Consider the following 22,733-nt stretch of genomic DNA (forward strand, 5'->3'; position numbering starts at 1 on the left):
GGAAAAAGATGGAACACTTACATTCATATCACAGAATGCCCCTAATATGTTACTTTCTTGAGTTGATATATCCTAATTAAAAAAAAAAGTAGATAAAATTAAGTCACTAGTATTAAATGACAATCTAAAAAGTATACAGGTCTTCTAAAAACTGATTTTATAAAAACTCACACTGATTATTCTGCAATTGCTTAACATCATCAACAGTGATATTCCTCATTTAAGCTAATATGACTTAGCTCTAAAGTATTTTTCAACCCTCTTGAAAGAAACCGTTCAGGAGTATTACTACACATTACTTTTCCTTTTTAAACAGAAATGACTTTAACCTTTCCTTAAAAATAGGGTGATTTTTATAAAAATATATCTCAGTTAAGTGATTTTGAAATTGTGCTCTGCAATTCTCTAAAGGTATACTTAAAGAGTTCCACATGTTCTTTCCATACATGAGATTTAAACTGCCTGGAAGAACATTCGTTGTTAGTGAAGGTGAAGTACCTATCAACATTTAAAGCGCACATTGCCAGCCAGGTACTGTCAATCTGAAATCTCAGCTACTCAGACGCTGAGGCCAGTCTGGGCAACTCAGTGGGATCCTGTCTCAAAATTATAAAACAAAAAGGGTTGGAAATATTGCTCAGTGATACAGCACCTCTGAGTTTAATCCCCATGCCTACAAAAAGCTGAAGAAAATAATATAAAATGTACACTGCCTTTGAACCAGTGATTCATCTTTTGGGTACTTATCCTAAAGAACTAATTAGGAGCTGGATTGTGGTTCAGTGGTAGAGTGCTTGCCTAGGACGTTCGAGGCCCTGGATTCCATCCTCAGAAACACATAAAAGTAAATAAATAAAATAAAGGTAGTGTTCAACTACAACTAAAAAATAAATATTAAGAAAAGAACTAATCAGAGAAATGTTAAAAATATATGTATAATAATGCTCACTGAAATTCTTTATATCACCCTTAAGTTAGAAAGAACAGATATTCATCAGGTGACTAAATAACCAGTGGCTTGGTAACTGAATTAAAATAAAATATTCTAAAATTGGATATGGCAAAGACTGAACAACTCTGTAGATGTCCTAAAAATAAACTGTTCCTTAAACAAGTGATTTTTATGGCAGAGAGGTTATACCTTTAAAAACCTGTTAAGCACTGCATATAAATAAAGGTCCATCAACGGCTAAAAAATATATTTTTTTTTAAAGGTAGATCCATATGTACAAGCAGAGCAAGATAACACCTTGTATTACATTTATTTAAGAACAGGATTTATACCCAGGATCTGATGATCATAATTTTTTAATTACTTGGAAAGATCTAAACTAAACAGATAAAAAGTTTTTTGAGGAAATACAAAAGAAGGGAGATGCAAGGCTTTAAAAATATTTTGTAGATTGGGTTGTTTTTTTTTTAATCATACTGAAAATGCAATAAAATGCTTTTGTAATCAGAAAGCAAGATATATTCATTTGAAAAACAGCTGCCAAAGGAAACCTTTCATTCATTGCTATAATCCTATCATATAGAGTGAAAATGATTGAAAACCATCACACAGAACTCACATAATATTTCAAGATAAGCAAATATGATGTAGAGAAAAGCTGAACACCTATCAATGTAAATATAGTAAATTTAATCTGCTTCCAAGCTTCTACTACTAGGGCCATAGTTTCAAGTCACTTTCTCAAGTAACTCTTCAAGTTACTTTTTACTGTCCTCAAAAAGTCCTAAAGATGGGCTGGGGCCATGGCTCAGTGGTAGAGTGTTTGCCTAACATGCATGAGGCACTGGGTTCGATCCTCAGCACCACATAAAAATAATAAAGATATTGTGCCTACCTATAACTAAAATATAAATATTTTCTTAAAAAAAAAAAAAATCCAGAACTTGGCTGAAACAGGGATACATGCCTGTATTCTGGATGACTCAGGAAGCTGAGGCAAAATGATTCCAAGTTCAAGGCCAGTCTTGGAAACTTAGCAAGACCCTCAACAACTTAATTAAATTCTGTCTCAATAAATGAAAAGGACCAGAGATGTGGCACCTCTGGATCCAATCCTCAGTACAAAAAAAAAAAAAGGAAGAAAGAAAGAAGTCCAGAATAAGAACTCCTATTGTACTGTTAAGTACAGAATCATGGACTAGGTAACGTATGCCGCAATATTAGATTAGAGTCAACATTTTTAGTGGTTAATATGAACATAGTTATCCTGATGTGCAGCATGTTACTCATGGCCTTGGTTACATACTTTGGAGACTATAAACTGTTTTACCAGCTTATATTTGTACTGTGGACACATAAATTATGTTGAAGAGTTAACTCAGATCTATAGGAAACAACGATAAGAAATCTTATTATAAAAGCTGAATCCACAATTCTTTCAAATTTTCTAATTTTAGGTAATCCCTGGAAAATGACTTTAAAAACTTAGTGATTTTGCTGGGCACAGTAGTGCGCGCCTGTAATCCCAGCAGCTCGGGAGGGCTGAGGCAGTAGGATCAAAAGTTCAAAGCCAGTCTCAGCAAAAACAAGGAGCTAAGCAACTCTGAGACCTTGTCTCTAAATAAAATACAAAACAGGGCTGGGGATGTGGCTCAGTGGTCAAGTGATCCTGAGTTCAATTGCAGGAACCAAAACAAAACAAAAAACCCTTAGTGATTTTAAAAGTTCTGGATTCCATCCCCCCACCAAAATCTCATATTTATTAAATGAAATGACATCACCCTATTTTTAAAAGAAAATAAAGAGGGGGGCTGGGGATATAGCTCAGTTGGTAGAGTGCTTGCCTAGCATGCGTAAAGCGCTGGGTTCAATCCCCAGAACTACGAGAGAAACGGGGGGGGGGGGGGGAGATACATGAAGAAAAAATTAAGGAAATTTCTATTAAAGCAAATACCAATTTATGGTCTAACCAAGATCTCTAGGCTGAGAATAAAATTGCTGCTTAAAAACAGTTAATAAAGCCAGGCACAGTGGTAAATGCCAGTAATCTCAGCTATTGAGGATACTGAGGTAAAAAGATCGAAAATTAAGGCCAGCTCAGGAAACTTAATAAAACTCTACCTCAAAATATAATTAACTCGGGGCTGGGGATGTGGCTCAAGCGGTAGCACGCTCGCCTGGCATGCGTGCGGCCCGGGTTCGATCCTCAGCACCACACACAAAGATGTTGTGACCACCGAGAACTAAAAAATTAGGTGTAGTGCTACGCACTTGTAGTCCCAAGCTAAATGGGAGATCTAGAGCAAGAGGATCACCTGAACACGCGAGTTTAAAACAAGCCTAGGTAACATAGGGGACCTTGTCTCATAAAAGTTTATGTATATGATCAACTTTGATAAGGATAAGGAGAGAGGGAGGGAGGGAGGAAGGCAGAAAAAAGGGGTCCATGTTACCATCTTATTCAGTATTGGCACCATAGGCAACAATACAGAAATTAGTTAAAACTGATTAAGAAGTAGTAGAGTAATAAGACCCTGAGATTTGAAGACTGTTCGACAATATGCTGCAGAAACCTGACCAAATCTTTAAATCACCAGAAGCCAAGTCCCTCTTCTATAAAATAACAGTTGTTTGGTTTCTAAAGTCACAGCTATCAAAATACTGACAACATAAATTTTGAATCTTCTCCCAAGTTGTGCCTCTTTTAAAAAATGCCTAAAAGTCAAAGGCTCAATCAGGAAACAATGCACATCAATACAAAGAAAAGACTGGATAAACTGTGTCATCAAAAAAGTGAGAAAGAAATCTAGTGAGCCCTACTGCACTGTATAATAAGTGCTAGCTTATGTATATTCATATCATTTGGAAATATACCAAATAATTTTATAATAATTTTATAACTACACAAAGGTTTCAATCTAAGACTCTCTGAAATAGCTGAGCCTTAAAATATTTAATTACAGGGCTGGGGATGTGGCTCAAGCGGTAGCGCGCCCGCCTGGCGTGCGTGCGGCCCGGGTTCGATCCTCAGCACCACATACCAGCAAAGATGTTGTGTCCGCCGAGAACTAAGAAATAAATATTAAAAATTCTTTAAAAAAAAAAAATATTTAATTACAGGGCAACAAGGATAGAAAGCCAGAAATGTTACGATATTTGTAACAGATCACTGCTAAAATATAAAAAATCTGGGAAACAACTATTACAAACATAAGACTAAAGAAGTACATACCCAATACAGAATGCTGTATAAGAAAGGTCCTTCGTGAGTGTTTTCATTAGAATTTTACCTCGAAGACCTCATAAAACCACTTTCAACAAAATACTTAAGTCACATAAAATGATCTTCAAGAATAGTAATAATGAGGTATTATATTACAAAAGAAAAAGCACAGAGGTGTATAACTAACTACATTAGAGATTAAGCACCCTTTTTCTAGGGGTGGGGGTATTGGGGATTGAACTCATGGGCATTCAACCAACTGAGCCACATCCCCAGCCCTATTTTGTATTTTATTTAGAGACAGGGTTTTCCTTAATTGCTCAGCACCTCGTAGTTGGTGAGGCTGGCTTTGAAACTGTGATCCTCCCATCTCAGCCTCCAGTGCTGTTGGGATTACAGGTATGCGCCTCCACAAACGTCGGGATAAGCACTTTTTTTTTAAACTTTTTTTTTTTTTGAGAGAGAATTTTTTTTAAATTTTATTTTTTTAAGAGAGAGTGGAGGGGGAGAGAGAGAATTTTTTAATATTTATTTTTTAGTTTTCAGTGGACACAACATCTTTGTTTGTATGTGGTGCTGAGGATAAAATCCGGGCCGCACGCATGCCAGGCGAGCGCACTACCGCTTGAGCCACATCCCCAGCCCCTAGGGATAAGCACTTTTGAAAATCAAAAAAAATCTGAGGAGCAAACTGACTTTAGGAACAGCAGACTTAATAATGCTTTTAGTTCTATCAAGAAATTTTTAAGGGCTGGGGATATAGCTCAGTTGATAGAGTGCTTGCCTTGCATGCACAAGGCCCTGGGTTCAATCCCCAGCACCACAAAAATAAAATAAAAATAAAATTTTAACTAGAAAACTTTATTTCTGTATGAGGAGTAGATCCCCTAACCAAACTATTTCTATTACCTTTCAATACCAAGTTAAGACTTTCAAAGACTATTAATATGGTGTTAACATTAAATTTTTAGGCTTGGAGTTTAATTCAGTGATAAAACACTTGCCTACCATGTGTGAAGCCCTGGGTTTGATCCCCAGCACCCCTCAAAAAAAAAAAAAAGTTCAGTACTGCATGATGTATCCTTTTTTGTTGAAAAGATTCTGATGACTCTTTTTTTTTAATGCTTAATGTATCCTATAAAAAAGGTTTTTGGGAAAGTTTCTGTATGGGAAGATAATAGGTTAAGAATTCTAAAAGAGGGGCTGGGGATGTGGTTCAAGCGGTAGCACGCTCGCCTGGCATGCGTGCGGCCCGGGTTCGATCCTCAGCACCACATACAAACAAAGATGTTGTGTCTGCCAAAAACTAAAAAATAAATATTAAAAACTCTCTCTCTCTCTCTCTCTCTCTCTCTCTTTAAAAAAAAAAAAAAAAGAATTCTAGAAGAGAGAACACAATATGATTTTAAAATATTCTTATGGCAAAATTCTAATAGGGAAAATATCTACTCCCTGAGCTGTCTCAATTTAATGTGAAAATATTCCAATAAATGTTTATTATTTTCCAGATGAAGAAAGAAAAGTTTATATGTCATGTATGAAGATTACAGAGTATTATTTATTCTGGTGGAGAAAAGACAGACTTTTAAAAAAAAAAAAAGGCACTTGGTAGATTCTCCTATAGCCACAATTCTTCTCATCCCATTATATATAGGAAACACATCATCAAAGATAAAAATGAAACTTGACCTCTCATCTAGGGATAGGGTCTACTTCACTAACCCTTTGAATGTGGGCCCCCTTGTGAACAGCTTCAAACACAAGAATATGGCAGAATTTATTTTGTGCCATTTCAGAGACTGGACCTTATTGCTTCTACTTTTGCGTTCTTTGAGTAGTGCTAAAACTGTGTATGGAACCCAGTCTAGCCTAGTGGGAAAGCAGCACCCATGGGAAAAAAACACAGAAAGTTTCAGGGAGCAGCCAGCACCAAATACTAGACACTACACAAAGTATGACCTGGACTTTCCCACTCTCAAAGTAAATACAGCTGCATAACTGGGCCCATACAAAACTGGTAAAGGAATTGCCTAACCAACGTCCAGAATTGTGAGAAATACTAAATAACTATTGTGCTAAGATACTAATACATTATCACATAACTGTCACAATTCCTTCTTTATAGAAATAAATTCCATTATCTTAATGAGTTGCCAAACTTAAAAATTCTTATAAAATGACATTAACAGTTCAACAGCTTGACTTACAAAAGAGAATATTATTACTTAAAACAACACAGAAAATTTGTTAAGCTTTTATCTTGATGAAGGAGAATTCCAACCTGTCATCTGTTTCTAGGAATGAAATTAAAAATTCTGGTTTTTTTTCCTCAACCATTATTTTTTCAAAGAATCACAATACACAGAGCTTATGTCTACATCAGTAAAATGTTAATATCACTACTGATTTAATCTCTATGGTTCAATTTACAAATCTTAAAATTTGTAAATTTAAAATTTAAAAATTTGTGCAGACCAAATTTTCAACACGAATTGCTACAGAAATTTTCTAGGAGAAAAAAATAATTTTCAAAGCAGTGATTTTTATAAATATTTGGATCAACAATAATTGCCTTCATATTCATTCATAAGTGAGAAATCGACTGCCAAGCTATGACTTGGTAATATGAAAATTCACAATACCTACTTTTACATACCTCTATAGTAGGATGTGTATTATGCTTGTAAGCAGTATATAAGGGAAACTGAATTTGAAAAATTTTTGCTACACATAGTAAGAGTTTTTCCTTCTCATCTGTACTCCATAAACTAAAAGGATCAGAACTCTTTGAAGATTCCTCCTCAGTCAGATTACAAATTCTTGTAGAGTTTGATTTTTTTTCTATTGATTTTTGTCTTTCTGTACTTCCTTCATTACACTCTCTATCTATATTCAATGGTTCTTCTGATTGATTACTCTCATCTTGCCACGTAGAATCTATGTTAATTGTAGTACAATGTTTACAAAGCTGGTCCCGGAGCACTTGAACTTGGGCAATCACTAAGTTAATAAGTGCACACACTACTTGGTTAAAAATCTCCAAATGCTTATATTCCTTGAAGCAGCATAGACATTGCCTATAAGAGAAAATAAAATTCAATAAATAAATGCTTCTTAGAAACAATATTTTTAATAAGTGATATAAAAAAACAAGCAAAAATTAAAATATTTCTTTCATAAACTTTAATTTCTTTCCTGCTAGAGAAGCACCTTGTCATACCAACTGGAATTTCAGTTAATGAAAGTCACCATGTTGGGATTATAGCTATCATTCTTAGTTTTATGTACTCACTTATCTAAACTTCTACATAAGGAACTATTTAAAAATAGGAATTATATTTCTTTGCTTCTTCAAGACTGAATACTCAATAGCATTAAGAAACTGGCTATAATAAAATATACTTTAGTAAAGCCAGCTAGTTATTTAATATATGGGGTTTTGTTATCGACTAATTAAACATCTACTTCTTTAAATTAACAATATGCTTGAGGACTACTTGGGATGAGTATTCAGACTCTCTTTGACAGATCAAATGTGTTTAAAAACACCAAATGCACATGTGTGTTACTTCGTTCCCAGTATAGTCCCAGAAAAGTGGGAGAAAAAAATAGTAATACATGCTTATCCAGTTCTTTTAGACATGTCCAGTTAACAGCATAATGCCTGGCATACTGTAGATAATATCTGATGAATCCCTAAGTACCTGTTCTAACAATATTGATGTCCAATGGTAGATGACAGTTAAGCAGCTATTATTTGTAATTGCACCTATAATATTACCAAAACATCTGAACTATAGTCCAAATAGATCACCAACTCCCTGTATTACCACATAGGAATAATTTCACTTCGATCACTATGGTGAACTTAAAATATGGCCACAAATTCTTTAATACTCTTCCATTTAAAAGGTGAAGGCCCTGATTCTTCCCTTTAAACATGGACTAAACTTGCTTTCTAATGAATGGAATGTGATGGAAATGACAATGCAGGACATCTGAGATTAGGTCATAAAAGACATTGCCACATGTTATAATGACACTCAATCAAGCAGCCTGCAAAGAAAGTCACATGAGAAAAAAATAAGGCCTCCCATTAACAGCACTAACTTGACAACCATATCTGGTGAGCCAAATGTGAAGTAGATCCTGCAGCCCCACATAAGCTTTCAGATAACTGTAACCTGGCTAACATCTTGACTGAAACCTTAAAACCAAGTCAAAACCAACCAGCTATACCAATCCCAAATTCTTATTCTATTGAAACTCGGAGGATAGTAAATGTTTATTGATGTTAAGATATCACTTTTAGAGTAATCTGCTATCCAAAAATAGATAAATAACATCATGCCTATTTTCTCAGTTGCAAAATGAAAGTGTTTTTACCTTTTTGTTGGAACCAGGGTTTGAACCAAGACACACTTAAACACTACACCACATTCCCAGCCATTATTATTGTGAAACAGGGTCTCACTAAATTGCTTAGAGGCTCACTAAATTGGGTAGCTTTGAACTTGGATCCTCCTGCCTCACCTCCCAAACCACTAGAATTACAGGCATGTGCCATCACACCCAGAAAAATTGTTACTTCTAAGGTCTCCTCCATATTTAAAATTTCCTTTCTCTTTTCTTTTTTTTTTCTTTTTTATATATTTTTTCAGTTGTCAATTTTCTTTATATGCAGTGCTGAGAATCAAACCCAGTGCCTCACACATGCTAGGCAAGTGCTCTACGAATGAGCCACAACCCCAGCCCTTTTTTTTTTTTTTCCCTGGTTTTGTTTTTTTTTGGTCCCAGAGATTGAACCTACAGGTACTTAACCACTGAGCCACATCACAGCCCTTATTTTTTATTTTGAGACAGGACCTCGCATGTACAATGGCAAACACTTATAATCCCAGTGGCTCGGAGGACAGGAGGATTATGAGTTCAAAGCCAGCCTCAACAAAAGCAAGGTGCTAATAAGCAACTCGGTGAGATCCTGTCTGTAAATCAAATATAAAATAGGGCTGGGGATGCGGCTCAGTGCATAAGTGTCCCTTAGTTTGTTCAATCCCCAGTATATGGGGGGGGGGGGAGGGAGAGGGAGAGAGAGAGAGAGAGAGAAAGAGGGGGGGAGAGGGAGAGAGAGAGAGAGAGAAAGAGAAACAGAAACAGACACACACAAAGAGACAGACACACACTGTTTAAATAGTCTCCCTAAATTGCTGAGGGTGACCTCAATCTTGTGATCCTCCAGCCTCAGCCTCCAGGGTCACTGGGATTATAGGTTTGCATCACAATGCTTGCTACAATTTCTATAAGAAAAATATATTACTACAAAAGTACCACACCACCACCTCCAGGTACTGGGGATTCAACTGAGTCAGATCCCTAGCTCTTTTTATTTTTTATTTTCCTGAGTCAACTTCTTACAAAGTTGCCCAGACTGACCTTGAATTTGCAATCTTCCTACATCAGCCTCCAGAGTGGCTGGAATTACAGACATACACCACCACACCCAGCTGTTCTAAAGTTATTTTGATGAACAGCTTCTTCCTTTAAGATCATAAATTTAAGTATTTTTTCTTTAGTGGAAATGAGATTCCACTTTCCCAGGAAAAAGATCTTGGCATCAGATTTGGATTAGGAAACCCAAATTTACTTTAAAAGTTAGTTGTTAAAAATTAGGCATTGTTAAACTATTAAAAACTGACAAGGAAACTAATCTTCAAAGACAAAAATATAAAGAAACTAATATGAAAAAGTGGATCCACGTGCCTGAATAAAAATACATAAGTTCAGGGAGAGCTGAAGTGGAGACACATACATATATACAAAATGTTATCTTTTAAAATAATTATATATAATATTACATAAATTATACATAATATATCTCAATTCTGAGAAGTACAAGTCTCTGAATTTGCTTCTCAGAATTGAGATACGTATTATGCACACTATAAGGGGAAAGGGTGTTTTTAAATAAAAATATGCACAGTATAAGGGGAAAGGGTGTTTTTAAATAAAAACATCACTTTTCTCTTAAGTTCAGCTTGATTTCACATAAAACATATTTCTTCTCTGTTCCAAATCCCTCTACGAATATGATAAAGTGAACAAAGACTTTCAGTCTCCATAAATACAGAAACAATGAAATCAAAAGATAACAGATATCAACATATTTTGATGATATAAAATGGAGAATTAAGTAGCAGAGTAGGGCTGGGGTTGTGGTTCAGTGGTTGAGTGCTTTCCTTGCATGTGTGAGGCACTGGGTTCAATCCTCACCACTACATAAAAATATACAAAACATTTGTTCATCTACAACTAAAAAAAAGAAAAAATTTTTAAAAAAGTAGTAACAGTGAAAAAAACATGGAAGGACTACAGTGGAATGTATCAACAACAAGAAAATATACTACAAAGAACACTGAAAAGCCCAGGACTCAAGAGCACCCAGGTATCTATAAAGGCAAAGATGAAACACAGGGCAAAATCCAGACTGTGAGATATAGCTCAGTTGGTAAAGTGCTTGTCTCACATGCACAAGGCCTTGGTTTCAATCCCCAACACCACAAAAATAAATGAATAAATGAATGAATGAATCCAGGACTCAATACCAAACACCCTTCCCTTCCTAATCAACACACTACATCTCTGGCACAAGGCTAACAGACACCTCTGTTGGGGAACACAGCCCAAGAGAAAAGCCAGTAAGAATGCCTGCTCATTTTACTATTATACAGTACAGAACATCTGAGATGCCCCACCGAGAGAGAACTTTGAATTAATTCACTTTTTTGTCTCTCTTTTTTTTATTATTTTTTTAAATTATAGGTAGACAGATATCTTTATTTTATTTTTTTAATGTAGTACTGAGGATCGAACCCAGGGCCTCGCGTGTGCTAAGTGAGCGCTCTACCACTAAGCCACAATCCCAGCCCCTAGTGTCTCTCTCTTAACCAGAAAAATATAGTCAAGGGTAAGCCTTTTTTTTCTTTGGGGGTTTGGAGATCTGCATCATCAAAGGCAGATAAAAACAAACAATATGAAGATTCAGATAAGATTATGCAGAAAGAAAAACCAAAGATTTTAACTGGAATTTACAATCTGAGAGATGGTAACAGATACTAGATTGCTGAAACAAAAATGGAATGTTATAAAAATACCAGTTTGAGATTGGGGGTTTAGCTCAGTGGTAGAACACTTGCCTAATATGCTTAAAGTCCTGGGTTTGATCCCCAGCAACGGGGGTAGGGTGGAAGGGGTGCTCTTTAACTGCACAAATATATACATCTTTTACAACTATAGCATTTATAACTTAAAAAACAATTGAAATTACAGCAATTTATGAAATTCAAAAATCCAGAAAGTAAAAATGAAGAAATCTTCAAGAAAGTAGAACAAAGATTGATAATAGAGAGAAAAAGAAAAGCTTATAATCCAAGATTTTTAAAACTTCTAGGAAGACAGAATGGAAAATAAGCATTATGAAATAAAAAAATTTCACAACAGAATGGCCCAGTAAAAAATGTATAATCAGGCCTGGGGTTATAGCTCAGTTGGCAGAGTGCTCACCTCATATTCACAAGGCCCTGGGTTCAATGCCCAGCACCCAAAAAACTATGCATAGTCATGCCTTCTTCTTATTTTTTGGTACTGGAAATTGAACCCAGGAGGGCTTTTACCTCTAAGCCACATCCAAAGTACATTTTCTTTTCTTAGACAGGATCTAAGTTGCTGAGGGTCTCTATAAGCTATTCAGAGTATCTTTTAAGTTGTGATTCTCCTGCCTCAGTCTCCAGTGTCACTGGGATTATGATCATGCCATCTTGCCCAGGTCATCGTGCAATTTTTGAAGCTTAAGAAGGACAGTGACCTGGGGCTAGAGTTGTAGCTCAGCGGTAGAGTGCTTGCCGCCTCGTACATGTGAGGCACTGCATTTGATTCCCTGCACCACATATAAATAAGCAAACAAAAAAAAAAAATAAAGGTCCATCAACTACTAAAAAAATGTTTTAAAAAAAGAACAGTGATCCTAAAAGCTTCCAGAGAATGTGCTAAAAGTGAAAGGGAAAAGTTCAAGAATAAAAACAGCTAACTTCTGCTCAGCAATATTTAATCCCTAGTCTTTTTTTTTTTTTTTTTTTGAGGAGGGGGGTTGAGGGGGTACCTGGGATTGAACTCAGGGGCACTCGACCACTGAGCCACATCCCCAGCCCTATTTTGTATTTGATTTAGAGTCAGGGTCTCACTGTTAGCACCTCGCTTTTGCTGAGACTAGATTTGAACTCATGATCCTCCTGCTTCAGCCTCCTGAGCTTCTGGGATTACAGGCATGCACCAAGGTCTTGCTAAATTGTCCAAGCTAGCCTTGAACTTGTGATCCTCCTGCCTTAGCCCCCGAAGTAGCTGGGATTCAGACCTATACCCACATGCCTGCCATCATTTTTTTTTCCTTTTAATAGGCTTATTCCCCAAAATTGCTATTTTGAACTGTATACATTATTTGCATTTATTTTCCAATATCATACATACCCTTCCACCACCCGCATCATCCTACTTTCTTCTCATTCCTATACCTATTATTTCCAGCCTGATGAGGACTTTATTTCCCAAGTAGACTTATATGCAACCTACTTAAGTGTTTACATTTTTGCATGCAATGACCCCCCCAAAATTAAAAAAAGGCAAATGCCTTGCACAAAAAAATGTAGTGACAATTACTAAAACTGTTAATAAGTAAATATTCCTGAACCAGGCAAGGTGGAGTACAATTGTAATCCCAGTAGCTTGGAAGGCTGAGACAGGAAGAATACAAGTCAACTTGGACAACCTAGCAAGACTCTATTTCAAAGTAAAAAATAAAAAGAAATGGGGATGCAATTCAGTGACAGAGTGCCATTGGGTTCAACCCCCAGTATCACAAAACATAAAAATAAAATAAAAACATTCATGAGGAACCTATGAATCAAAATAAAATTATTTTCAAGCTGGGTTCCAAAATTTCTTCTATCAAAATACATTCCAGGAGTGGAGGTTGTAGCTCAGCAGCAAAGTGCTTTCCTAGCATATGTGACACACTGGATTCGATTCTCAGCGCCACATAAAAGTAAATAAATAAAATAAAGGTGTCGTGTCCATCTACAACTTAAAAGAAATTTTTTTAAATACAGAAATTTACCAAAACCTTGTCTCAAAATAAAAAATTTTTAAAAATTCAGGGCTGGGGATACAGCTCAGTTGGTAGAGTGCTTACCTTGCATGCACAAGGTCCTGGGTTCGATTCCCAGCACACAAAAAAAATTAAAAGTTAAAAAAAAAAATGACTGCAGATGTGGTTCAGGTAGAATGCTTCTGGGTTCAATTCCCAGTATGGCAAAAAAGTAATAGTTATCCAATCCAATAAATCCCTAAAAGAAAATTTGATGACACATAATGGCAATTTAAAATACAACTCAAAAGGTGATTCTTCAAAATATCTAAAGACACATACCTCTGTGTCCAGGAATTGATATAAGCAAATATTTTGAGAGTATGTTCCTTTCTGAGCTGCAATCCATCACCACCTTCTATATCAGATACTAAAACAAAGAAGAAAAAAAAGTTAATCATGAAATGATAAACCAATCTTAAAGCCAATACTTCAAAAGTAAAGCTTAAATTTACAAAAGCAAATATTTCAGTTAATTCTTTTGCTTTCAACAAAGAAAATAAATCTTAATTTAATAACTGACTAATTTAAGCTTAAGAACAGATTTTTAACAGATGCAACTAAAGGAAAGGGGAATACTTTGCCAGTTATTCTAGTTATTATCTATCAACTCAAAACCCACCCTTCTGTTCTATGCTTTATGATGCTGGGATTGGGACCCTGCAAGCTACATTTTTCATTTCCAGCTGTCTTCCTGTTAAGATTTTCATCCAGTGCCTATGAAGAAGTAAAAGAGTAGAAGGCAGGATAGAAAATGGACTTGTGAGCATCACCTAGCAGCAGCACCCACTCTAGCCTCCAGCTTTTCTTAGCATTCAAGAAACAATCTCTTGGTACCCTTCTAGGAGGTACCAGAGGTAGTCAAACAGAATGCCTTCCTTTAAGTCACTAGATTCTGACAACTTTCTTTGGCCTTTGTTCAGACAGTCTTAAGAAAAAAATTAGCTGCTTCCTGCAGTCTCTGTATTTCTACATGGTTCCCTCTTCCTTTGCCCTTTAAACATCCAACATCTGGGGCTGGAGATGTGGCTCAGCGGTAGCGCGCTCGCCTGGCATGCGTGCGGCCCGGGTTCGATCCTCAGCACCGCATACCAACAAAGATGTTGTGTCCGCCGAGAACTAAAAAATAAATATTAAAAAAAATTTCTCTCTCTCTGTCTCTCCTCTCTCACTCTCTCTCAAAAAAAAAAAAAATCCAACATCTGTGTAATTCACTCGCTTTATTAAACTCCTTTTTCAGTTTTCTAACTGGACCTTGACTGACACATTACCAATTCATATAGAATATGTACTACTATAAAAAAGAATCTAAAGTAAAACTGAAAAAAGAAACTGCATTTAAAAAAATGCATTTTGAGAGCCAGGCGCAATGCCTATAATGCCAAGGGCTCGGGAGTCTGACACAGGAGGATCACGAGTTCAAAGGCAGCCACAGCAACAGCGAGGTGCTAAGCAACTCAGTGAGACCTTGTCTCTAAATAAAATACAAAATAGGGTTGGGGATGTGGCTTAGTGGTCCAGTGCCCCTGAGTTCAATCCCTTGTACAAAAAAAAAAAAAAAAAAAAAAAAATTGCATTTTGGGGCTAGAGTTGTGGCTCAGTGGTAGAGCGCAGTACTGGCTAGCACCTGTGAGGCACTGGCTTTGATCATCAGCACCACGTAAAAATAAATAAAGGTAGAACTGCAGTTGTGGCTCAGTGGTAACGCACTTGCCTAGCATGCATGAGGCACTGGGTTCGATTCTCAGCACCACAAATAAATAAAATAAAGGTCCATCAACAACTAAAAAATATATACATATTTTTTAAAAAATAAAGGTATTGTGTCCACCTAAAACTTTTTTAAAAATTGAACACATTCTGGCTAAAAATGGAGCAGATTGTAAAATATTTGATAATACAAGGTCAGCAATTTCTCTAAAGGACCGGAAAGTAAATATTTTGGTTTTTGTAGGTCTGAAGATATCAGTCACAACTATGTAACTCTTCTACTGTATCATGAAAGAGACAGTACGTAAATAAGTGAGCATGGACAATATTACAAGAAACAAGTAGTGGCCAGGTTATATAGTTCACCAACTCCTTGCTAGACAAATAAAAGCCAAGATTACAGAACACATGGTATTTAAATCTTCACTATGTCTGGATATAATCACTTATGCATTCATTTATATTTGTTGAGCACTGGGTTAATTACTAGATACATGATGGTGAATAAAACATCCCCATCTCATAGAACTTAATCCAGTGATGAAGAGGAAGAAAACAAGAAGTAAATAGATAAAAACATACATACATACATATTGTTTCAAGAAGAAACCAAGTAGGATGTTGTGCAGCAATTAATACAGGATAAGCCACCTCAGAATGGGGAAGTCAAGAATACTCTGAAGAGGTGATTTTTTTTTAAGTTTACTTTTTTTTTTATTGTTGGTAGTTCAAAACATTACACAGTTCTTAATATATCATATTTCAGTTTGATTCAAGTGGGTTATGAACTCCCATTTTTACCCCGTATACAGATTGCTGTATCACATCAGTTACACTTCCATTGATTGACATATTGCCATTCTAGTGTCTGATGTATTCAGCTGTCTATCCTATTCTCTACTATCCCCCCTCCCCTCACCTCCCCTCTTCTCTCTCTACCCCCTCTACTGTAAATCATTTCTTCCACTTGTATTATTCTTCTCTTACCCCTCCTTTCCTCTTATATGTAATTTTGTATAACCCTGAGGATCAACTTCCATTTTCATGCAATTTCCCTTCTCTCTCCCTTTCCCTCCCACCTCTCATCCCTGTTTAATGTTAATCTTCTTCTCTAGCTCTTCATCCCTACCCTGTCCTTAGTTACTCCCCTTATATCAATGAAGAGGTGATTTTAAAGCAAATATTGAAAACTTAAGGAGTCGCATATTTAAGAAAAAAAAGAAAGCATTCTAGGTAAAGAAGTTCACAGTTAAAAAGAAACTCCTGGATATGTGAAAAGAGATCCTATAATTATCACTGTATGGGGGGACAAGGATGCGGACAACTAAACATGTATATATAATTTCAGTGAAGAGTAAAAGTTTTACTCATTCAGAACAGTTTTTTTTATTTTTTATTTTTTTAGAGAGAGAGAGAGTTTTTAATATTTATGTTTTAGTTTTCAGCGGACACAACATCTTTGTTTGTATGTGGTGCTGAGGATCGAACCTGGGCCGCATGCATGCCAGGCGAGTGCGCTACCGCTTGAGCCACATCCCCAGCCCCTCAGAACAGTTTTAAATGTGTCAAGCTTCCAGAGGAATTCTCATAAATGCAGAACACACACACACACACACACACACACACACACACACCCTTAGCAATAATTACAGGAAATGAAACAGTACAAGTGAAGATATACAGTAATTACACTAAACTACCTGGCTCAGCCGTGAACAATATTTATAAAATCCTAATACATAACCATACTGATTTGGAAAAAATTAGAAGGGTATGTCAATGACAAAAGAGCTAATCTACATCCATAGCAAAGTCAACAGACCAACAAGGGAGGTAGAGGGGGTCAAATGTCAAAATATATATCAAGAAATAAGGGGCTGGGGAAGTGGCTCAAGCGGTAGCGAGCTCGCCTGGCATGCGTGCGGCCCAGGTTCGAGTCTCAGCATCACATACAAACAAAGATGTTGTGTCCACCGAAAACTAAAAAATAAACATTAAAAAATTCTCTCTCTCTGGGCTGGGGATGTGGCTCAACTGGTAGCTCGCTCGCCTGGCGTGTGTGCGGCCCGGGTTCCATCCTCAGCACCACATCCCAACAAAGATGTTGTGTCCGCCGAGAACTAAAAAATAAATATTAAAAATAAAATTCTCTCTCTATCTCTCTCTCTCTAAAAATAAAAAATAAATAAAATAAAAAATTCTCTCTCTAAAAAAAAAAAGAAAGAAAGAAAATACCCAGATGCAGTGGTACACACACACACCTGTAATCCCAGCAGCTCAGGAAGCTGAGACAGGAGGATCACGAGTTAAAAACCAGCCTCAGCAATGGTGAGGCACTAAGCAACTCAGTGAGACCCTGTCTCTAAATAAAATACAAAATATGGGGGCTGGGGCTTGGGCTCAGTGGTAGAGTGCTTGCCTAGCACGTGTAAGGAACCGAGTCTGATTCTCAGTACCACATAAAAATAAACAAATAAAATAAAGGCATTGTATCCATCTACAACTAAAAATATATATCAAAAAAAAATACAGGGCTTGGGTTGTGGCTCGGCGGTAGAGTGCTCGCCTAGAATGCGTGAGGCACTGGGTTCAACCCTCAGCACCACATAAAACAAAGATATTGTGTCCACCTATGATTAAAAAAAAAAAAAAAATAAGGCTGGGGATGTAGCTCAGTGGTCAAATGCCCCTGAGTTCAATCCCCAGTACCAAATTAAGAAATAAACTGGGCATGATGGCGCTCACCAGGCGATGTCAGAGCCTGAGGCAGGAGAATCACAACTTTAAGACCAGCCTCAGCAATTTAGCAAGGCCCTAACTAAACACGTTAGCAAGACTGTCTGGTACCAAAAAAAGAAAAAAAGAAAAAGGTGGGAGGGGCTCAGCAGTAGATCAAGTGCCTTGCATAAGGCTCTGGGTTCCACACCTAGCACCATAAAGAGAAAAAGTACACGCAATTCAATATTGTATATACTGAGGCCAGTAAAAGCTGGGAAGCAAAATCAGGTAAAATAGAAAGTGATCACCTTTAGGAGAAAAAACTGGAGCTGCAGCAATAGCTGTTGACAAGGCTCGAACACAGTACAAGTGAAGATATGTAGTAATTACACTACTTAACTATTTAAACAATACACATAGGTGTATACTATTTAACTTTTAAACAATACACATTATTATATAAAAACTAATGCAAAACACAAAAGACATATAGCCTGTTATTCAAGTATGGGGGGAGGAGTATTTGTAATGCTGGAGATTGTATCCAGGGATGCTTTACCACTTAATTTATTTTTTGAGCCCAGATCTTGCTAAATTGCCCAAGCTGGCCTTGAACTTGAGATCCTCTGCCTCGGTTTCCAAATAATTGGGATTACAGGCATAACCACTGTGCCCAACTCAAAAGTTATTTCTTATAAACAAAATTCAAACTACAACTATTCAGGGACTAAGATTTAAAGCATTTAAAATATCAAACCAGCTGGGTACAGTGATGCACATCTGTAAACCCAGCAACTCAGGAAGCTGAGGCAGGAGAATTTCGAGTTTCTGGGCAACTTAGGGAGACCCTGTTTAAAAATAAAAAATTTTTAAAGTGCGGATCGGGAGGCTGAGGCAGGAGGATCACAAGCTCAAAGCCAGTCTCAGCAACTCAGAAAGGACCTAACGCAACTTAGCTAGACATTATCTCTAAATAAAATATTAAAAAGGCTGGGGATGTGGCTCAGTGGTTCAGGGCCCCTGGGTTCAATCACCAGGACCTCCAAAGGTGGGGAGGTGGGGAGGTGGGGGAGTGGGGAGAAGTCAGTCACTCAGTGGTTAAGTTTCCCTAAGTTTGATCCCTAGTACGGGGGTAAGAAGAAGTCGAGCCATTTGTACCCAGGTAGTTCACAGAATATACTTTAAGTCAAAATTTTAACTGGAGAGGGGACTTTAAAAAAAAAAAGAGTCTTATTTTAAAATGATTTTAGTACAGTGATAAAGAACTTAGGCTGACATGAATGAGATTAAAAATAGTATCCATAAGAGGTAAATGGAGCCAGGTGCAGTGGCACATGCCTATAATCCCAGCGACTTAGAGGCTGAGGCAGGAGTATAGTTCAAAGGCAGCCTTAGGAACTTAGCAAGGTGCTAGGCAACTCACCAAAACCCTCTCTCTAAATAAAATATTTTAAAAAGGGCAGGGGATGTGGCTCAGTGGTAAAGCAACCCTAGGTTCAATCCTGGTACCAAAAAAAAGGTAAATGGATACTTTGGTTAACAAACTGAACTCCGTGTATCAAAAGATCTAAGACAGATAGTCCCCATCTTCCAAAGGTTCAATTTAGAAATTTTCCACTTTATGATGATGCAAAAACAATACATGGTCAATAGAAATCATACCATTATATTCAGTAGGGTTAAACGTTATATATGTTTAAACCTTAAATACGTTTTCAATTTATAATATCTTCAACTAATGATGGGCTTATCAGAAAATGATAAATCAAAGAGCAAGATAGTATTCAATTTCAAAAGATGAATGAAAAAGGTAGTTTCCTACAAATACAGACAGTAAATTATTAACTTTTAACACATGCACAAATGTTATGGACTCATATGCAAGCACTCTACCAACTGCACTATATCCCCAGCCCTTCTAGAGATTTTTTTTTAATATTTTTTTTTTTAAAGTTTTCGGTGGACACAACATCCCTGTTTGTATGTGGTGCCAAGGATCGAACCCAGGCCGCACGCATGCCAGGCGAGCGCACTACCGCTTAAGCCACATCCCCAACCCCCTTCTAGAGATTTTTGAACTTCACAAAGATCTAGTCTTTGAAAAAGCATGCAACTGAAAGTCAGAAGTATCACACTGAAAAGATGTAAGTGACTCTGTATAGACATTTTTTACTATAATGTCATATAAACATTCCTGAGAAGGCTGTTGTTCAAAATCTTTCATGAAAGAATAATGAAGCAAACAATAAAGCACAGTTAAAATCAACATACTTAAAACCTATGAAACTTTATACCTAGAGCACTGACAAAATCAGTAATAGTACTGAGGGGGCTGGGGTGATGTCTCAGTGATAGAGCACTTGCCTAGCATGCGTGAAGCGCTGGGTTCGATCCTCAGCACCATATAAAAAATAAACAAAGACACTGTGTCCATCTATAACTAAAAATTTTTAAAAAGTCATAGTACTGAGAAGTACTAACAGAGGTAAATCTATTGGCACTTTCAACCTGTAAACCATAAGGTTCATGCTTCTTCTTTTAATATGAAGATGCCTGAGGACCATCAGTTCTAATTAGGTTATTTCCCCAAATATAAAAACCGGATACAACCACTCTCATGAACCCAACATTTTAAAGTCATTTCCCTATCTTCAACTTCTACCTATAGCTTTACACAATAGAAAACATGGGCCCTTGAATCCATTAAACAGATCATAATATACATAACAAGATATTTCTGAAAGATATTTCTGAAAACAGCTTTTTTATTAATTCTTTATATACTGCTAGGGTCTTCTCTTGAATCCCAAAAACGCTTGCCTGAAGCACCATAAAATATTCATGTATTGAGGGGAAATCCCTATGAACCAATGAGGTGTTCCATTCTACCAATATTTTCCTTCTATTTACCAATTACATTTAAAATTTATGTTTTTTAAAAAAAACAGCTTTTTTTTAAATCAAACTATACTTAATGGTGAGACTTAACAGTATTCTTCCTATATTCAGTTTCAGAATGCTGGCAGCACAAGTAGGAGATTCAAGATTTTTCTTGGCTAGCAAGAGAAGGAAAACGCACAAGACAACCAAGCATATGCCAAACAAAGCATCATAAGGTAACAGCATGAACCAAGATGAGGCTTTTGGGACCTGGGTCATATCAGAGGTCCTGAAAGCAAAAGATATTACCATCAGGGAGAACTCTCTTAACAAAACCTAGCAACCAGGACAGGATAAGAAATAGTAGGGGGATAAGTTGAATTGTCAACAAGGAAAAAAGTAGGGACCATAATACACAATGCCAGTTTTCCATCCCAGCAATAACAGTGCCTTAAAACAATGAACAAAGTAGCTGAAACCATCATAACCTTCTCTAATACAAAACCAAAGGGCACACGTTCTCAAAAACTTATGTGTGGTCAGACAATCATCTTCATCAGGACACCTGGCACTCTAACTAATGTAAGTTTTCTATTGTTTATTTACATTCACCAGAAAACCAAAAAGTAAGAGAAGGATGTCTTGTAAGAATCAGACAAACTAGCATGCTCCAGAATCACAACTAATATCATACTCTATGGTGAAAGACAGCCCTTTCCTCAAAGATAAGGAACAGAAAAGGTCAGTTAACATGACTTCTATTTAACATAGTAATGTTAAGTTCTAGTAAGAGCAGTTAGACAAGAAAAAGAAACTGGAAAGGAAAAAAGTAAAATTATCTATGTCCATATATAACACGAACACCACAGAAAACCCCAAGGAACCCACAAAAAAGAATAAATAAATTCAAAATGCTGTGGGATACAGAAATCAACCCACAAAAATTCGGTGCATTTCTATATACCAACAATGAACAATTTGTAGAAGAAATCAAGGAAACAATTCCATTTGCAATAGCATGAAAAATAATAAAAGGCTAGGAATAAACTTAACCAAGGAGTTAAGAGTCCTAATGCTGAAAATGATAAAATTTGCTAAAAGAAAATGAAAATGAATACAAAAAAATCCCATAATCCTGAAATTGAGAGACTAAATACTATATTAAGCATCAACAATAGGCCAGTAGGCAGGACAGAGAAGCCACACGGAGATGGAATCACAGCCAGAGTATTATCAAGAGCAAAGATTCAGAGAACTAAGAGAAACAGATATAATGTTATAACTATATAACTACTGCATAAGGGAATAGGAAGGTAAGGGCTACGGTTGTGGCTTAGTGGTAGAGTGCTTGCCTAGTACGTGTGAGGCACTGGGTTCAATCCTCAGCACCACATAAAAACAAATAAAGTCCTTTGACAACTAAAAAAAAATTGAAAAAATGAAAAAACATAAAGGTATTGTGTCCATCTACAACTAAAGAAAAAAAAAAGGTAAGATAAAGAGGGCTTAGGGTAGTAGAATATATGCTTAGCATACAGGATGCCCTAGGTTCAATTCCCAACACCACCCCCCCCACACACACACACACAGCTGTTAAAAAAGTTAATAAAACCAAAAGCAAACTATATAATCCTAGTGACTTGGGAGACTATAACATAAGGATCATAAATTCAAGGCTAGGCTTAGCAGCTTTGAGACCCTAAGCAACTTAGGAAGACCCTATCTCAAAATAAAAAGAGCTGAAGATGTGGCTCAGTGGTTAAGTGCCCCAAGTTTAATGTTTAATCACTGGTACAAAAACAGGAGTGGTGGTGCTGGGGATATAGCTCAGTTGATACAGTGTTTGCTTTGCATGAACAAGCCCTGGGTTCAATCCCCAGCACACACAAATAAAGGAAATTAATAAAACTGGACTACAGGTATAGCTCAGTGTTAGAGCACTTGCCTAGCATGTGCCAGGCCCTGAGTTCTATCTCCATAAGGCAAAAAAAAATAAAAAATAAAAAGTTAATAAAACTAAGGCTTGATTCATGAAACAATACAGTATGCAGAAA

The 22,733-nt window shown here is 36.6% G+C and overlaps 1 protein-coding gene across 2 annotated transcripts in view; it reads right to left on the reverse strand.

Moving 5' to 3' along the window:
• The window catches only part of Usp34 (ubiquitin specific peptidase 34), a 220,606-nt gene that overhangs the window by 174,188 nt on the left and 23,685 nt on the right, over positions 1-22,733 (reverse strand). For both annotated transcript variants that reach the window (XM_026387219.2, XM_026387217.2), the window contains exons 2-4: positions 13,654-13,741; positions 6,832-7,252; positions 22-72 (exon numbers count right to left, since the gene is read on the reverse strand). In XM_026387219.2, coding sequence (XP_026243004.2) covers positions 22-72; positions 6,832-7,252; positions 13,654-13,741 — 560 coding nt within the window. The remainder of the gene's footprint in view (positions 1-21; positions 73-6,831; positions 7,253-13,653; positions 13,742-22,733) is intronic.

This window comes from Urocitellus parryii, chromosome 12 (assembly GCF_045843805.1).
Source record: "Urocitellus parryii isolate mUroPar1 chromosome 12, mUroPar1.hap1, whole genome shotgun sequence".
Lineage (NCBI taxonomy): Eukaryota > Metazoa > Chordata > Mammalia > Rodentia > Sciuridae > Urocitellus > Urocitellus parryii.